Source organism: Octopus bimaculoides, chromosome 20 (assembly GCF_001194135.2).
Source record: "Octopus bimaculoides isolate UCB-OBI-ISO-001 chromosome 20, ASM119413v2, whole genome shotgun sequence".
NCBI classification, from domain to species: Eukaryota; Metazoa; Mollusca; class Cephalopoda; order Octopoda; family Octopodidae; genus Octopus; species Octopus bimaculoides.
The window spans coordinates 17,853,529-17,854,713 of NC_069000.1; the positions used below are offsets into that span (position 1 = coordinate 17,853,529).

At 34.1% G+C, this 1,185-nt stretch overlaps 1 protein-coding gene across 2 annotated transcripts in view; it reads left to right on the top strand.

Moving 5' to 3' along the window:
• LOC106883419 (tyrosine-protein phosphatase non-receptor type 1) overlaps window positions 1-1,185 on the top strand; it is an 84,230-nt gene that overhangs the window by 46,390 nt on the left and 36,655 nt on the right. For both annotated transcript variants that reach the window (XM_014934411.2, XM_014934412.2), the window contains exon 2: window positions 477-585. In XM_014934411.2, coding sequence (XP_014789897.1) covers window positions 477-585 — 109 coding nt within the window. The remainder of the gene's footprint in view (window positions 1-476; window positions 586-1,185) is intronic.

Here is a 1,185-nt window from a genome sequence, read left to right on the forward strand (position 1 = left end):
CCCCCGTTTTCCTTTTTAGGAAGAACCCTTTCATATAGCGTGCTTATTTCTGATTAGCTTTCAAGTTTTTAAAACATTTACAAATCTTCTAGTAAATAGAATATTGTTTGACAAAGCTTTTATCATCTCTAAAATTCCTACGTTTCTTTGATTTGATAATTTGTATTAACCGACAAAATGGCTGTTAAATTATGGTGTTTCACATATTCAAACAAAATGAGACACTTTTTTGCATCTGTATGTTTGATTGTTAAGAGATTCTACTTCTCCTTTACAATTAAGTAAGCAGTACGAAGAGCATCCAGATGGGACAAGGACAATAAAACAAAAACAAAAAAACATTTGCTTTATAGACATGTCCATATCTGCAAACTTTAGCTATGTATAATGTATTTCCATTCTATTGAAATAAACCTCTGATGTTGTATTTTCCTTTTGTCTAATTTCTATTTTTTTTTTTTTTTTTTTTTCTCCAGAAATTAAAGAAAGCTGAAGATTTATCAGTTATTGATAGCCGGCTAACTACATTAGAAGCACGGAAACCAGAAAATCGCAACAAAAATCGATATAGGGATGTAAATCCATGTGAGTCTTAAAACATTACAGTATGAAATTATTGAATGGTTTTCTTTGGCTGTATTTTTACAAATCATTAGCAGTCAAAGTAACCAGCAAAAAAAAAAAAAAAGAGAACAGAGACTGTGTAAAGATAATGCTGTTTGTTTGGACAGGTGCAGCACACTCACTCTCCACTTGACAAATCACACAAGAGATTAATCTATTTCTCTTATAGTAGTGAAAAAAAGATGAAACTATCAACTTGTAATATCATTAGTATTGTAAACACTAAAAAGTTAAAACTATGAAAAACTACATTACTCTGTGCAAGACATCATCATTGCTTAATGTCCATCTTCCAGCATGGAAATGCTGGCATGAGTTGGTTGGTATGACAGGATATGAAGAGCCAGAGGACTTCATTGAGTTCTGCTTTGGTGTGGTTTCTATGGCTGGATGCCTTTCCTAATGCCAAACACTTCACAGGGTATACTGGGTGCTTTTTTTCTTTCATGGTACCAGCAGTAGTGAAGTCACAAGATAATCCACAAGACCCCCCCCCCCTCAACTAAGCTGAAGTGCAGTATTGAGAGAGGTGGCTTTGTGCCAGGCGTTTAAAGGCCAAAG